The sequence below is a fragment of the Nymphaea colorata genome, chromosome 1 (genome assembly GCF_008831285.2).
Source record: "Nymphaea colorata isolate Beijing-Zhang1983 chromosome 1, ASM883128v2, whole genome shotgun sequence".
In the NCBI taxonomy this organism is placed as follows: Eukaryota; Viridiplantae; Streptophyta; class Magnoliopsida; order Nymphaeales; family Nymphaeaceae; genus Nymphaea; species Nymphaea colorata.
In genome coordinates this window covers 8,203,965-8,218,354 of record NC_045138.2, presented here as the reverse complement: position 1 = coordinate 8,218,354, position 14,390 = coordinate 8,203,965, and the positions used below count along the sequence as shown (strand labels likewise).

Sequence of the window (14,390 nt, the reverse complement as noted above, 5' to 3'; positions counted from 1 at the left end):
ATGATCTTATAATCGTGAAATCACATAAACAATCTGGCAAAAATTGAGGTTTCGTTTGAGTTTAAATCCAATCTGTTATATTAATTAAACTGCTAATGGGACAAGCTTAACAGAAAAATAACCAACCGACGATCCCCCAAGAACAAAAATCATCGCACAAGAGACATGCAACTTAATTTGTATGGCATTATCTCATCGCTTATGTTTTTGTTCTTCAACTCTTGAGGTTATGTTTCCAATGCAAACCAATCAACATGGTCGTCTTAAAGCTGATCGCGAGTCAAACATCGTCAGTATCAGCAGCACTCATTGTCTCGGGTTTCTGTTGGTGGCCACGAACATATTTTGGCTTATTTCTCATTTTTATTTAAAAAGCAACTGAAAAATTATTTTACAATAATTTAAAACAAAGAACTAATCTTCTGGAAGCCCGTACCAGCCCGACGTTGTCTCGTCAAGCGGGCAAAATACCGATACGAGCATTAACAAGAAGTGATGGTCTTGGTGGATAACTACGAGAAAATTCCGAAGATCTTTTTGTTTCTCTCTGGAGTCTGCACCCTTCCATCACGCAAAGTATTAAAAGCACACGTCTTACTTCTCGCGCTCTCTCCCTCTCCCCACCTAACATCTCCCCTCCCTTCTGCAAGTTTCTTACCGACCCTTCCTTCCCTTCTTTTATTCGATTCCATATAATCGTCTTCATCTTCTTCCTCTGGGCACAGTCATGGATTCCATTCTCATCAAATCTCTTCCCAGACTCTTAATCGCGGCAGCAGTTGTCCTCCTGCTGGCAAGCCCCATCTTCGCAAAAGATGTCGCCTATTGCAGTGAGTACCTGTTTGTTCTGAATCATAAGAAAAGGAGAAGAAAAATATCAATTCATGGGTTACGTCCCTTTTTAATCCTCACGATTTCCTTTCCGTCGTAGTAAATCGTGATCTTCTTGTTGTTGCATCACTTCTTTTGTAATATGAGATTTTACAGGGCTTGATAAAGCCTTTGACTGGATTTCGGTTAGATTATCTTCTTCTGTAAATGCAAAAAGATCCAAGAAATTTCTCGGGGGTAGTTGGGACGATGGCTAATGGCTTGTTTCCTCCTTTTCTTATTTGGGTGATTCGTTTTCGGGATGGTGGTTGCAGGTGGTAGAGATAATTATGCGGTTAAGGTGAAGGGACTGGACATCAACCCAGATCCAGTCGAGAGGGGGAAACCTGCCACTTTCAGCATCTCGGCCACCACAGGTATTGAGTTCTCTCCCTAGGCCTTTTCTTTAGGTTAATTTTCTCTGTGAATATTTTCTGGATTACTCGTTGTCTTCTTTCTAAATGGTTTCCCGTTGGAGCTGATGCTTCTTCGTTTAAGGTTATCGCGGACCTTTTTATCTTTTTTTGGGATCCGATTACACGAGCCATTTCTGATACAGAACATCGACAGACGAAAATGTTCTTGTGTTCCTACGGACTCCCAAGTTCCAATTACCTTCTCAATCTTCCGATATGGGTTGTTTAGGTCAAGTGCATCTTTTTCTATGTCTATGGGTGTTTGGTCTTCTTGCTTGCCCTTTTATCTTGAGATTTGAGACGGTCTTTGTTAGTATTTTGGCAGTGCTAGTGCATCCAGAAAGTGTCACCACTCCTCCTAACATGCACCTGTTTGAAATTATCCTATACTCTGTTTCTTCTTATGCTGCGATTGGCGCATTTGTGATGCTCCCGTGACCCGTATTAAAATCGATTCGTTAGGTTAGAATAATTTTTTTCCCCTCCCTCATGGTCAATTCTTTTTCTCTTATTTACTGTTAATTTCATAACCTGCACAGCCTTTTCTATGCGAAAGCACTTATAGTCATACTCTGTCTTCCTTTTGGAGTTCTATGCTCTTGGTCTTGGGTAACATGTGTTACAAGTTTACGAAAAGTACTAACGTGGGGATGAGTATAGAAGCACATGATGTTGATACAGATATCGTTGTATTATACATGCACGAGGGCAAGTATTAGGGCTTGGGTATATATATATATATATATATAAACACTATCAGCCATAGAGAAACGTATCTACATACTTCCATGCAAGGAAAGCACAAACCCCTAATCTTGGTGTATGAAATCAGCCCTAAATTTTATTTTTCCATTTTAAATGTGTAAAAATGCCTGTCTTGATAGTTGATACAATTGATGTTCAGTCTTAAGGAACTTGTGTAATGTCAAACTAAAAAAATGGACATTTGGTTGCTTTTTTTTTTTTTCCTGTTTCGAAGGTGTAAGGTGAAGTACACTCTTAGGAACTTGTGTAATGTCAAACTAAAAAAATGGAAATTTGGTTGCTTTTTTTTTCCTGTTTCGAAGGTGTAAGGTGAAGTACACTCTTGTATTGTACCATAACATAACATATGCATGACACAGCATAATTTCACCCTTGGAACTAGCTTCAAAGGTGTGACAATTCAGTTCTAAGTGCATCATTAGCAAACCTGTGAATCAGGCTCAGATCAGCTAACAATTGGGTTGCCAGGTCTGCCAGTTGACTCAGCACTTGGCTGCGTCAGATAAAAGTAATGTGATATTTCTAACCAGAGAAAATCGGAAGTTTCCAACATGAAAAGATTAAAAAACATATTAATGACTGATGGACTAAAGGATCATCCTCCATTAAAAATGAATTTAATTTACTATTGAGGGAGAGAGAGAGTTCCACCGAGCGCCAAAAGAGGGGCTTCGGGATCTTCTGAGAGGGGAAAACCCTGGTCCTTGACAACAGCTGTCAGGGACTTGGGACTGCTGGGGTGGGGTGGAGTGGAGAGAGAGAGAGATTTTTGTCGACCCCAAAAGGGGGAGAGAGGGGAAACCTTGGTCCCCGATGGTACTCAATGGTAAACTCATGGACAAGCGAGAGAGACAGAGAAAGAGAGAAGGGTTTTGGTAACCACACAACCCCCACCCCCCCCCCCCCCCCCCCCCCGTCCGTTTTGACTAGAGTGATTCGCAAGGTAGATTCCTGCGTTGGCCAACTGTGCACAACAGTTGGAGTTTGTAGCATATAGTATGTTATGGTACTATACTTACAATGCTGGTGTCAAATATATCATATTTTAGCTCTAGTTCTTTGATATAATCAGATCCATTCCTTGGTAGAATAGGATCTTGTCTGGCTATATGTAGTGATATTACTGCAGGTTATACACGATCCCCATAAGTTGGTTGTCTTGCATTTGTTATTTAATAGTAGCTATAGCATGGATGCACTTTGAGATGCTGGTGTGCCATTGTTAGTGAGATTACAGGTTTGGTCACTCAGTCTACCATCATGTCACTCGCTCTACCATCGTGTTTACACTGACAAGCCTGCCAGGAGAATCATGTCCCAAGAAACACCAAGTAATTTGATGCTGTTAGCCATGGCACCTATGTTTTTCTGCCTAGGCTCTAGATCCATGCATGTGATCAATTTTGATATCACCTGTTTTACTTGATTGTCATGTTGATTTATGTCTTACAGTCCCATGTGTATTTTTCATCTTAATCCTTTCAACAATCACGTTGCCATGTACAAGTGCTACTAGCATGCATGTGATGGTGGGAGATATGTGAACTCTCAGTATATCATTTGTTTGGTAGTGTCTGTTTTGCTTATCGTCCTCTTTCTTACTGGATTTGTCTCTAATAGACTCTCATTGCCTCACTGGGATTATCCTAAAAGTTATCTGCCATCAGTGCATTTTTCAGTTTGCAAATATGGTTCATGCATGCTAAATATTGCAAACTCTTGCTTTTACTGAGTTTAATTTATCCACTTCCTTCCTAACCAGAGGAACCCATCACCGGTGGTAAGCTGCTTATTGAAGTCTCCTACTTTGGTATACATATTCATTCTGAAACCCATGATCTCTGCACCGAGACAACCTGCCCAGCATCGGGTGACTTTGTGCTTGAGCATTCCCAGAGTTTGCCGGGGTTCACTCCTCCTGTAAGTTTTACATAAACTTATTTTCGTTGGCCAAAGAATTATATTCACTAGTTCCAATTTGGTTTACTTTCTGCATTAAGTAAATCTAATTTTCATGTGTGCTTTATTTGCAGGGAAATTACTGGCTGACCATGAAGATGATCAGCCCCCAGGGCAAACAGCTGACCTGTATCAACTTTGGTTTTAGCATCGGTTTTGCATCATCGGTTGCTGCTGATTGATTGCATGGAACCTACAGTCCCATCCGTGAAGCTGTTCTCCCTCTGTTCATATTTGTATACAGACTGTCTTTTAGATGCTTGACATACTGCCGTTTCTTTTGAAGGAAGCGAAAGGGCCTGGCATATGGCTCATGGACCACCTTTACATGAATACGATGTTATGTTATAATCTTACCTTAAATAATGTTTATTCTAGTCTATGTTCCTTAGTATTCGAGGTCACGAATCTGTAACTTTGAAGAGCTTTTGTTTGGAACATCAAATCCAATGGATCTAGTTTGAATGCCATTCCATTCGCATAAGCTTGGTAAACTAACATACTGTCGGAGTCCCAGCCAATGGTTGGTGGCAAAGCAACCATTCAAATTAATATTTCCAAAGATTACTGGGTTACAGTATGCTTGGGAATGTTGTCGATAGTAAGTGTAAAATGCATCATATCGGCTCCTCATCGAAACACGGTAGGGCATGAACTCGTCCCACTTTTACAATGGCTTATGTTCCAGTGGAATTGGCTGGTTCGAGCTGTCTTCAGTAAGCAAATGAATTTTTTTGGAGGTTTGTTACAAAAAGAATTTTAACTTGATTTATTGACATTTTCTTGAAACATAATTAGTTCTTCCGTACATTTCGCATCTTTCTGTAACAATGATTCAACTATAGTACCTTTACTAAATGCACATTCAAATTGTTAGACAGTTCGCCCATGCAGGTGACCTGAACATATGGTGAAGACCACATATATGTCTTGGTTGACTTCACATTCTACTGCTTATAAGGACTCCAATCATGAAGATTGTAGTCGTTGTGTTTTTCAGATTCATGATCTACCTCCCAGGTGCTTCGTCTGCGCCAGTTGCAGCAACCAGGTAAAAATGGTGCAATCGATGCTGGCGGGATTCAACCTGAAACACCTGATCATGCTGGATTTTTCTTCTTTTTTCCTCCGGTTGACCATCTTGGATGTTACCAAGTGGTCGGACGAAAAATTTGATTTTTACTACATGTGGTCCTGAAAGCAATTGCAGAAACCCAGATGGTCTAGTCTTTAGACAAATACGATCCAAGTCATCAGATACAACTTGGAAGAAAGGTTACCTACCGTCTTCTATTTACACATGCACGGAGTTGAAGGGATATTCGAGGAAAGGTGGAGTATTCCTTACAGGCGAGAGCTCCAACATGAAAAATCCAGAGCTTTTTGCCGTAAAATTTGGATTCTAGAAGCTGCTCCTTCTCTCTCTCTCTCTCTCTCTCTCTCTCTCTCTCTCCCTGTGTGTGTGTGATTTAAATCCGGCAAATTAGTTCATCATCTCTATAAGTGTGGAGGAACTCTGCAAAAAGAAAGTTTGTGACTTCTGAACAAAAAAAAAGGAGAAAAGAAATCATAGAAGTATAGCTGGATGTACTTGTTGCAGATGAATTAAATTTTTTTCCTGTGTCAGATATTAGATAGCATAGATTTGACACAGTAAAGAGTAAAATGAAAAATCCCCGTTGCCTTTACCAGCTAGCCCTTATCCTCTTTAAGTTGGGAAAATGTTTCAGTGGCTGGGAACATAACTTTTAAATATTTGCATCTATACAAAAAAGCTTAAGCTGCTGCTCGACGCATATTGCCTATGATTGCTACCACCCAAAAATCTGAATTATGATTAAAGAAAAAATATGAATTATGACCGTTGTTCTTTCGGCCGGATGCGGGACCAGGCAAGCTCTGCTCGGCTGCCGCTGCCAAGGAATTTTGGTCCCTAGCGATTTAAAATTTAAAACACGCTTCGCTATGTAGCCGTTGTGATTCTCTGGAGTACACCAAAATCGGAGCCGCGGCCCTGGTGGACGTTGTCAAAAAAGGGAGAAAAAACAAAGGGAGGCTCTGTTGGTGACGGTTCTTGGACGGAATCCGACCACTCTCACCTGACCCGCGATTGGCACAAACAGAGGGCTGAAGCAGATGAGGGGAGTGAAGGGAAGGTTTCTCAAAAGACTCAAGACCATAAGACCCCTCGTTATCAGGCAAGATCGGGTGTTGCAGGTGAAAGCTGAAGACGCCTTCGACCTTTCCACGGATTCCGCTCATGCCGCAAAGAATCCGTTGGTTTACGAGGGCGAAGGTGAAAGGATTCAGAAAGCCAGCAGCTGCTGCGCCGAACTCTCGGAAGCTGAAACGGCGCCAGAGATCATAGACATTTCCGAGCTCATGAGGGACCTCGAAGAGGAAGTAGAAGCAGAAGTTGGCGAGAAGTTAATGGCTTTTGATTCGTCTGATGATAAAGAAAACATCAGACCCGCACCCACCAGGCAGTGGCTGTTCGGTGAGAAGGAATTCAATGGTTCGAACATGGTGAACTTGGAGAATTGTCCTGCTCCTGCTACTCAAAATGGCCGGTTGGACAGGAAGCTCGGAGAAGGCGCCCTTTCAGAGTTGAATGCCTTTCCGCCGGTTCGACGAACGCGTCCAGGTTCCGGCAGCCTATTCGATCCTGATCTTCTTGCGGCTTTTGAGAAGGCAGTCATGAATCATATTCTTAGTCATGAGGCGGAAAAGGAGGCATGGGCCAAGACAGCGGCAGCAGAGCAAGACCACCGAAGGGATGCCAACGACCCATGGTCAGAATTCGAAGAGAGATGCCCGCCGGGGGGACAGGACTCGGTGGTGCTCTATACGACGACGCTAAGAGCAATCAGGAAGACGTTTGAGGAATGTAGTGCAGTGAGACACGTGCTTAGCAGCCTGCGGATCTTGTTAGATGAGAGGGATATCTCCATGCATACTCCATTCAAGGAGGAGCTGAAAAGCCTGATGAGAACAACCGCTGCCGTTGTGCCGCCGAGGCTGTTCATCAAGGGCAGGTTCATTGGCGGAGCGCAGGAGGTGCTGGGACTGCATGAACAGGGGAAGCTGGTAGGCCTGTTGCGAGGCATGGCGGTCATTAGTAGGCCTGCCAGAATCTGTGATGGATGTGCTGGTGTCCGCTTTGTTCTCTGCTTTGAATGCAGCGGCAGCTGCAAACTCGCCAGCTTGGAGACGCCAGACATGAAGAAAAGGTGCCCACACTGTAATGAAAATGGACTAATTCGATGCCCGATTTGTCTTTGAACTTGAGGCTATTTCGTTAATTTAGTAATTGGTTGTTCGTTTTCTTTCAAAATTGATAGTATGTAGAGTTCATCTCAACTCCCTCTGTGTATTACTATTTGGTCGGCATTGGTGGTGTTCATATTTGTTATCAATGCCGAGCAGTTGGATTCATTAAAAGTCATCATTCATATTGTAATTGTCACCCTTGTCAAGTGCGAAACGGGTTTTATAAGTCCTGGTGACGGCCTGTGATGCTGCCACTTTGGTGATCGGAAGTTTTATGATTCGCCAACGGAATGGAGATCGGCAGCTAAAGAAGCATCTTCCTTTTTTCTTTTTTCTTTTTTGTTATGCTCCCTTCGTTAGCTCATGCTCCTATTGCTATTTCATACCCCCATCATTATCTCAAATTCCTTTTATTATCTCAAACACTATAGGACTTGTTTCGTTATCTCATATACTATAAGACCTGTTGTCTCAAACGCTATGGCACTGGTTATTTAGTCTCATCCCTTTCATTATCTCATACCCTTTTGTTATCTCAAGCATCCCTTTCATTATCTCGTACCCCTTTACACGTTATTCGGTGCTACCCCTTTCGTTAGCTCAAACGCTATACGACACTCTATTTAATCCCGTTTGTTTCTTTATCTCATATGCTATAAGATGCATGTTCCGAATATCTCATGTGCTCGTGTGATATTAGGGTGGTGAACAGAACTTAGTCACTTAACTTACTCTTTGTCAAGCGAAGGAATAAAAAAAATAAAAAATTGCCAGCTGTCAATTGAGACATTATAGAACTCTGAACAATGCTCTGAGTTGACTTGACATCTAAACCAAAATAAGGCAAGAATGGATGTAGCCAATTAGTTGATCATGACAGTAAAAAATGAAGTGGAATTCCGGAGTTTCAGCAGGTTGAGTAAATTATGCGATTATTTCAACAAAGAACTGTATTCCAGGCAATATGGATACAAATCCAGATGATACTGATCTCAGTTAGCCACAAGCATTAGCAATTGCTGCCATCCAACAGGCTTTAGGTTATGCAATAAAAGAACCAAAAATATTGAATGTTAAATATCCATTTGAAGGTTAGAGATGAGGAATTTCCAGGTTCCTAAATAACAGTACATGTTGTAACCTACAATATAGGCCTTCCGTCTGATAGAAATGGAATCGTAGTTCAGGGGTAGGAAAAGCTGTGAGTGCCTGGGTCATGCTATCGACTAGAGTTCTGGGACAATTGTAAAGAGAACACAGTACAGACACAGAAACTAGAAAGAAGAACAAGAACGTTTCCTTGGATGATTTCAGCAGTTGGTTGTTGATGTTGTGGGGGCTTGCTGGCCGTCTTCATTGCTCAAGGAATGTTTTTCTTGGACCTCCTCCGAGCTCTCATCTGTCTTCTCATCATTTTCAAGTGGAGCAATTTCTGTCGCCTCCGTGGAGGCGTCCTTTGATGGAAATGAAGGGTCAGCACCCTTATTATCTTTCTCCGACGACTGCTCCATATTCAAGTCAGTTGCTAACGGTTGAACTTCCTTACTGACTTCACTATTAGCTGTCCTTTCCTCTACCTTTTCATCAGTCAGACTCTCCGGCTGGGGAAGCAACTTCTCTTTAAGTTCTTCATTACAGCCTTGAACTGGCTTCTCCTTGTCATCTTCTTTCTTATCCTGGAGATCTTCCTCACTGTGTTTAATGGACTTCTCCTCGTCATCTTCGTCCTTCTGCACGATACCTTTCTCACTGTATTCAACTGGCTGTTTGTTATCTTCTTCCTTCTCCCCGATATCTACCTTACCATCTGCAACTAGTTTCTCATTGTTATCTTCTTCCTTCTCTTCAAGGTTTACCTTATCGTCCTCAACTGGCTTGTCCTTATCTTCTTCTTTCTTGAGATCTACCTCACCAACTTCGATAGGCTTCTCCGTGTCATCTTCTTCCTTGTCTTTTAAATCTATTTTCCCATCTTCAAGTGGCTTCTTGCCACCCTGCTTAATGTCATCCTTATCTGTTGCATCTTCTCCAGCATGTTTCTCAGCTTCATCATCACTTTTGAAAGCATCTGACATTTCCACATCCTTGCTAGCTCCATTTTCTGTTTCAACAACTGCATCTTCCTCCTCATTTGGGCCTTCTGCTTCTTCATTGCCTTTCTTCTTGCCAACCTTCTTTGAGCTTGATGAGCTCCTTGCACGCTTTTTAGGAGGCTCATGTTCAGGTGTTTCTGCTGCCTTGAGCTTTTCACTGATTCTAGCAGACCGTCTAGGTGTATCACCTGCTTCCCAGATAAAATGACAGGTTATTGACAAGCAGGAATGTATACACCCACAACCCACATATAACAAATATTTAATATGTTACACACACATACACACACACACACACACACAGAGAGAGAGAGAGAGAGAGAGAGAGACCAGTCCCCCAATCAAATTCTGTAGAAGAAGGGCTCCCAGGGTGTTCTTTGAGGTATTTGTCCAGCTGCTTCTTGCTCCTGATTTCCTCACCAGTTGGTGAGATAAAAACAATCTCACTTCTCCTTGGTGTTCCTCCCTTCTTCGGAATAAACTACAGATAGCAGAATAACAACAAAAATAAACAAACAGTATAAACCAGACCTCATAATAACATTTTACAATATAGAAAAGAATAGAAATCCAAAATTCATTGATGTTATCAGATCAGCTTTTGCAAAAGTTCAATATGGTAAGAAGGTTCTGTACAAGTGGATTTCTAAGATGTCGTAAAACAGCAGATAAGTGTAACAGTAAAAGAGAACAAGGAAACAGACATTTTCCACAAGCACAAGACTTCTACTTCTATGCTCATCATTTGCAAGAGTGCTTCTAAAAAGAACAAGAAATAGAAACATTATTGAGGTCCAGGGACATCCACATGCACAAAATTTCTACTGCTATGTCCATCTTTCTCAAGAAGTTCTCTTAAATTCACCGAGAGAGAGAAAGAGAGAGACCACATGCACAACAATTCTACTTCTGGGAACACCTTCTTCAAGAGCTGTTCAATTTTATGCTATCGTCCTGACAGGTATATCAATGAGCTTTAGTTCCCTTCCGTGGACCTGGCACACAGTAGTAGTTTGACAAACCAAATGCTGTCGTTATTGGTAACAGAGGTCGACTATGTTTTGCAACAAGGGACAAGAAGTGAAGAACTGGCCTTTATTTAGCACACTGAATTTGGTCTGTCTTCTTTTATACTCAAAAGGACAGATATAGAAAAAAATATATACATAAATCACATGCCTCATTTCAGTGAGGTGCTGATTTTCCGCATATCAGCTAACACCATGGACAAGAGAAATCCAAGTTACCCTGAACTTATATACCATAAAGTGGTTAATAATAGAGTAAGTTTGATGGCTAACTTCCAAAAAGGAAAGGGCTTATGTAGAATTGAGGAAGTATTCAGTACGGGAGATGCCAACCTGCGCTTTCTGGTGAACTGAACACTACAAAATACAAATGAATCGCAGCAACATGGACTTAGCCTAGGCAGTAAGATTAGATGCACATAGCTCAGCTTGATTCAGCTTGTAAAAACTTTAATCAAACTTTGAACTAAGCTGATGAACATACTACAAGCATTTGGGATTACATAAAGGGGCTGTTAGCACAACTCAGCTCACAGTAGTGCACAGCAATACCACCATTTATTTTTTGAAAAAACAACAAACTTGAAGTGACCTCATTTAGCAAAGGTTCTCCATGTCCCAAGCTTGTTTGGGCTCATCCATAAATTGAGTTTTAGTACCTTCCATTCATTTGGTTTCACTCACCTATAAGCAGCAGATTCATAGCCCCAACCAGTTTCAAATAGCGTGTTGGTTCACAAATGTGCACCACCAGTATAAATTCTCAAAATTTTTAAAAAACGCAGGATAAGAAATGCTATAAATTTCCGAATGATATTTCCTTCTGTTTGGTAATTAAAACTGGTACAAAGCTTGCTGGGTGGAGGTCCTCATCCAATATTATTGCTAAAAATGTCATGACACTTTTGATTGGATGCACCAAAATATCTTAAAAGAAATTATGATGAACTTAGTACTGAATGCCGATCATTAAAGAGTTAAAAAATGATGGTAGACCTACATATTCAATCAAATGAGTATAAAACAAGAAGGTAACACTTAAAACGAAGATTGCTTAGCAACTACCTTGTACTTAATTTAGTCCAGAGTCCAGACCATTGTCACATATATCGTGTACGGGTATTATACGGCGAGAAATTTTTCAAGTATAATATGGCAAAGTTGTATATCTCAGGAATATCTTTAGAAAATCTCGGCAAATTTTTTTAAAATTAAAACAATTAATAAGTTCTGAAAATTATAAAAAAATAAAAATCATAAAAAATACGAAAAAAGCACGTATAATACACATTTTTTTTCCGTTTTTTATTTTCTGGTGTTTTTTTAAAAAAGATGCGTTTTTTCATGTTTTATACGGCTGACTTATTTTTCACGTATTATAAGTGTTTTTTTCAAATAAGATGACAACCAAGCTACTCTTGGTTCCTTCTGCACGAGGAATCAACGTACAGATTGCAGAATAAACAACAAGAAAGGAGGAAGATTCGGCAGGAAAAGCCAGAACATAGAACACATATGCTCATTAGGGACAGCGAGGCAAGTATGAATCAGTACAGGAAGGAGATATGTACTGGATAAGGCCTCTCAGTGAAATGAATATGCACAGGGAGGAGATATGTACGATTGATGGACAATAAAACCTATCACAAGATGTATTAGTTTCAAAAGTCAAAGCAGTTGAAGGGCATGTCACTTGTCAGCGAGTACATGACACGATGCAATTCTAATGATACAAAGTGGTAATACATATAAACCAACTCTTAGGTAGGAGTTCTGGTTCAACATACATGCGGCCTCCCCAGCAGTGTAAACCAAGCTACTATTCTAACTGTGCAGCTCAACATTTGTGCAGCAGACATTTGAAAAAGAGGAAATAGAAGGAAGAGAAAAGAAGAAAAATCTAAAAACGACGAGGATGCACATGCACCGATCAAAAGCTAGAAGTAGGAGAACCACGAAGCCTGAAAAGTTGTGACTATTCAGCTCCAAGTAACCTGCACAAAGTCAATAAATCCAGCCTCCGCCTAAGACTTTCAAGTTCAAAGGACGTCAAATGTTCAACACCCCAGAATCCACATCTTGGAAGGATCTAATAGCGTCTACTTAACCCGAAATTGCCAATCAAAGAAAAGCTAATATTCATGCGATTATACGATCATTATGAAACTGAGCTCAAAAAACTGCTTCCACCCAACACCAGAACCGTTGCAGTTAGCTGACGTAGTCTACACAGAAAAACATGGTGCACACTGTCAAGGTTCACAAGCTCCAAATGGAAAGAACAAAAAAATAGTTAACCAAAACGTTTCTAACAAAGAATACAAAATTAATAGCACCGAGATGGTTAAGTTCCCAAACAAAGAAAGAAAAAGGGAAGAGAGAGAGCAGACACATATTGCTACGGTACTATTCGTCACACACTCATTAACAGAGTTAGCCTTCCCAAAGGAGAAAGGAACCCTAAATTAAAACAACTGGACCGAGAAAGCAACAACAAAGTTCCGACCAACAAGTTATCAGCGGGAATTGAAGAAAACAAAAGCGTTTACAACGTAAGTAGGACAAAGTAAAGGGAACAACCAAAGGAGAGGAAGAATTGGGGGAAAGAATGACGAGGAAGAATTGGGCGAAAGAATGACGAAGAAGCACCGGTTCTTCTCAAACAGTTTTTGTTCAAAAAACGGACCTTTTTGAACCATCCATTGGGGGCAGGCAGCTCGACAGAGACAACATCCGCGTCCTTAGCGGACGGAATTTGCTCCACAGACTCGATAGCTTCTCCCTTATCCGGTGAACTACTCATTCTTCCTCTTTCGTGAGCCTCAGAAGCTCCACCAAGCTCCTTCTTTTCCTCTTCCAAGTGCTCCAAACCTTCTCTCTCACGGTCCCACTCTCTCCTCTTAGCTTCTTCTCTCTCCTTTGCTCCCTCTGGCTTCTGGGTAGGGGCCACAGAGGTGGGCAGGAGCGCCAGCAAGCCGCAGAGAGAACCAGATATCCAACGAATGCTGAACAATCTACGAAAAGGGAGAAGAGCGGGAACGAACACGTGACAGAACGAACAGACAAAAAGAGCGGAACCCAGAAACCAGTGAAGGCCAGGGGAACAGCCTTGTGGACGACACAGATAGATGTTGGGACGCCAGAGTCCCTCGCTTACCCGTCAACTCCCACCGACCGAACACATAGAAGAGAGTCGTTTCCCTCTGCTGCTCCTTCCCGTGGAGATTGGATAACGGTGGAGTCGGGCGTTCCTCCCTAAAATTCGGACCTTTTTCGTTCCGTTAAGGGCGTGTCCTAGACTCCCAGGGCCACAAGTGTCCCACTTGCCATGACTGCTTCTCGAAGACCACGAGGCGCCCCGGCAGTTATACCTTCTCTCCTCTTTTCGCCACCCATTTTACTAGAACCTATAAATTCGCAGTCAAGGAAACAGAGAAAAGCAGAGCTGATTACTAACTTGATTGAAACAATATGAATCCTTAACTATCTTTAAATGCTTCTAAACTTTTGGAACTTGGAGGGTTTAAACATCATTGTTCTTAGTCAATGTTGAGACTAGTTTTAAAGTGAGATTTTAAATCTGGTCTAAATCCAACTCCGATCTGAATAGGTAGTTCGATTCGTCTCTTTCATTTCTTTCTCCAATCCAAATGGGAAGCCAGGAAATCATTTCTTAAATCTGAATCCTATCCAATTTCTTAATCAAATGTTAAATTTTTTTTCGCATCCAATTTTTTGAAACGGTTTAGTTAGATGGTTAATCGAAATCAGATATATTGACATCCCTAAAGCAGTTGACATCCTCACCATAATGTGAGCAAAGATTGTGAAACTTTGATTATTTGCATGAAGAAGCTGTTTTTTTAGCTGGGCATGTTTGAAAGAAGGATGAATTTCCAGACCGTGTGAAGTTAAGTCACATGAGAAAATAATCAAATAGTAGTCACATTGTCAGGTTGGGCTTTCTGGGGTAGACAACTTAAAAAGCA

At 41.2% G+C, this 14,390-nt stretch overlaps 3 protein-coding genes across 4 annotated transcripts; 2 read left to right on the top strand and 1 right to left on the bottom strand.

Annotated features, from left to right (window-relative positions):
- Nucleotides 1-557: 557 nt before the first annotated feature.
- LOC116265893 (uncharacterized) lies at nt 558-4,404 on the top strand. Its single transcript, XM_031646888.2, has 4 exons — nt 558-830; nt 1,146-1,247; nt 3,814-3,971; nt 4,085-4,404. Exons 1-4 carry the CDS (start codon nt 728-730, stop codon nt 4,190-4,192), a joined length of 471 nt encoding a protein of 156 aa, XP_031502748.1. The 5' UTR covers nt 558-727; the 3' UTR covers nt 4,193-4,404.
- A 1,428-nt stretch (nt 4,405-5,832) lies between these two features.
- LOC116265890 (uncharacterized protein At3g28850-like) lies at nt 5,833-7,470 on the top strand. Its single transcript, XM_031646873.2, has one exon. The coding sequence runs from the start codon at nt 6,147-6,149 to the stop codon at nt 7,290-7,292; it is 1,146 nt and encodes a 381-aa protein (XP_031502733.1). The 5' UTR covers nt 5,833-6,146; the 3' UTR covers nt 7,293-7,470.
- A 725-nt stretch (nt 7,471-8,195) lies between these two features.
- Nucleotides 8,196-13,704, bottom strand: LOC116265924 (methyl-CpG-binding domain-containing protein 11-like). Of its 2 annotated transcripts, XM_031646938.2 has the most exons (4): nt 13,559-13,704; nt 13,088-13,415; nt 9,704-9,854; nt 8,196-9,561 (listed from the first exon to the last, which is right to left on the bottom strand). In XM_031646938.2, exons 2-4 carry the CDS (start codon nt 13,202-13,204, stop codon nt 8,591-8,593), a joined length of 1,239 nt encoding a protein of 412 aa, XP_031502798.1. In that variant the 5' UTR covers nt 13,205-13,415; nt 13,559-13,704; the 3' UTR covers nt 8,196-8,590. The 2 variants fall into 2 exon arrangements, with proteins under 2 accessions (XP_031502798.1, XP_031502789.1); XM_031646929.2 differs by having other exon boundaries at nt 13,088-13,670.
- Nucleotides 13,705-14,390: the final 686 nt, after the last annotated feature.